The 2,500-nt window shown below is 47.6% G+C and overlaps 1 protein-coding gene across 1 annotated transcript in view; it reads left to right on the forward strand.

The window, feature by feature from the left end:
- itpr1b (inositol 1,4,5-trisphosphate receptor, type 1b) overlaps window positions 1-2,500 on the forward strand; it is a gene marked incomplete at its 5' end in the record, with an annotated part of 112,687 nt that overhangs the window by 57,612 nt on the left and 52,575 nt on the right. Inside the window, one exon of the mRNA XM_080845460.1 lies at window positions 1,523-1,558. Within this exon, the coding sequence (XP_080701586.1) occupies window positions 1,523-1,558 (36 nt within the window). The remainder of the gene's footprint in view (window positions 1-1,522; window positions 1,559-2,500) is intronic.

Raw genomic sequence — 2,500 nt, forward strand, 5'->3', positions numbered from 1 at the left:
GCTGTCTGCTTTCTCAAAAGCCCCTTTTTCAAAGTGGGACACAAATTCTCCCCTTGACAAACGCAGAGAATTCTTACCAATGACACTGGCCCCTCGAAGCACCTTTAGAATGACTGACTCGGAAAACTGGCATCGGTCCACGCAGTTCTGATGAAGCGCGTGTGAGGAAGTGAACACGAAAGTGTCTAATTTTTATCGATTTGCTCTGTTGCTAATTTTAAATGCAGGATGTGTAAGTGTGTTGTTTTGTGTAGTGGAAGGTGTTCAGAGAGCATTTTATAAGGAAGTTTTTTTTTTCTACTTACATCTAAAAAGGGGAGATTCCTGCCTGGTATCACAATTACTCAGACACAACATGTCGTGCGTCAGAGTAATTGAGTTAATTTTAAACCTCGGTGTACTTCTCCACCAAGCAACGCTTGAGCGCGCTACCGCTGCTTCTGCAAATGAAAGCGTGCCTCTGACTGTGAGCTGCTGCCACCCTGGTCCATATGATGGTGACCTGACTGATCAGATGAGTTTCTAACTGTTTTACAGTAATTAACCACCACTCCACAGCACACTCGAAAATTAATTAAATGTATTTAAATGTCCCCAGCACTCTCCTTTTGTGCTTGCTTTTGTTTTTTTTGGCCAGTGTTTACACCTGCATGGATTTGAATGTGCTGTTGTATCTTCTACTAACTCCATCTGTCAGTCATAATTGTGGTTTAACTGCCAGTCAAGGCTCAGGACTGGATTGAGTGGTGACCGCTGGAGAGGTTGAAAACACCTCCACGTCCACGTCCACCTCCACATAACGCCTGGCCATTATCTGATGTCCTGTAGATCTCGCTCGATTTTCATCTTCACCTCAGCGCACAGCCACTTCCCCTGCTCTGTGGTCTAGAGTGTCTGTGCACAATTTCTGTTGCAATACAGCACCCACCTCATCACTGCAAGAATGTAGATCATGACCGCCGCTGGCATTTGTGCAACTTCTAGGAAGTCGCCCCCCTCCTGTCCTCCCGTCCTTGTGTGTTGTCAGAAGTCATCCTGTATAGGCTGCATAAATGCATGATGTGTGCAGCAGATTGTTTATCATCGCTATCTGTCAGTGCTAATAAAGAAGCAATGCTATTGTTTGTGAATTATGCTGGAAGTAGTGCTCGGGCCTCGCACTCCCTGATGGCAAATAAGGCAATGTTTGTTATGCTCGCTCGCTCTTTGCTCTCTCTCTCTCTCTCTCTCGCTCTCTGTCTCTCTCTCTCTCTCTCTGTCTGTCTCTCTCTCCTCGTGATATATAGCTTGTGGAGTCACACGTTTGTATTTGTGTTCAGGCACATGACAGGTTTCTCAATCAGCCGTCACTAGGCAAGTTCGTGGGGAAAGTGCCCGGGCTTCGCCCTGAGCAGGTTAGGCACCTGGTGTGATTCTGTGGTGATTTTCTTCAGGGTGTGGGGGAGCTGCACACTTGTGCCACACTTGTGCGAGTTGGTGCCGCTTCTCCGACACTAACCCAATCCCTTTTATCTCCAATCAGCTGGTCCCTCCACCCGAGCCCGACGTCCCTGCAGAGGTGTGTTCAACACCCATATTTGTGGGTGGGTGCCCCCACCCCCTACACACCTACCTGCCTGACAAATATGGGTGGTTGCAGACATTAGAAGTCACTCATATCCCCCTCCATGTCCATAGTAGATGTTCTATGGCTGTAGGCCATTGCAGACATGCCACTACACCTTGTTCAGTCTGAGGGGAATTTGTACAACTCTCATTTTCTCTCCCTCTCTCCCTCTCTCTCTCTCTCTCTCTCTCTGTCTTTCTTTTTCCTCTCTGTCTGTCTATTATCTGTGTCTTCTGCAGTGTATTCGCACAAACCCTCCCTCATCCTTGCCCTCCCTCTGTGGCTCTGTAATTTAAGTGTCAGCTGACCTGCTTCCTCTGGCTCTTCTTCATTCCTTCCCTTGCCCATGCCCACATTCATCCAAAGATTTGACCACAGATGCCGTTTTCTGGTCTGTTTCTGTGTGTGTGTGTGTGTGTGTGTGTGTGTGTGTGTGTGTGTGTGTGTGTGTGTGTGTGTGTGTGTGTGTGTGTGTGTGTGTGTGTAGTTTGTACTTGGCGTGTTTGGAGTGGGAACGGGGAGGGGGGAGTGAGTGGGTGCATTGGAAAGCAGGCTGGGTGTTTTTCCATGACAGATGGGAGCATGGGCTTACACTGTGTCAGTAGTACAGCGCCTCTATTATGTAATGGAGACGAAGCCGTTCTCTTTTCTTTTTTTTTACCTTCTTGCTTTTCCTTTTTTTTTCTGACCTGAGTTTCCCCCAATGCCAGGTCCTGTTGTGTGCTTATGTAATTTACATGGTTCAATTTGAACTGTACAGCTGAAAAGAAACTGTGTTAGACAAAATCTCTCTCGCTCTCTCTCTCTCTCTCTCTCTCTCTCTCTCTCTCTCTCTCTCTCTCTCTCTCTCTCTCTCTCTCTCTCCCCCCTCTCTCCCTCTCCCTCTCTCCCTCT

Source organism: Sprattus sprattus (assembly GCF_963457725.1).
Source record: "Sprattus sprattus genome assembly, chromosome: 10".
NCBI classification, from domain to species: Eukaryota; Metazoa; Chordata; class Actinopteri; order Clupeiformes; family Clupeidae; genus Sprattus; species Sprattus sprattus.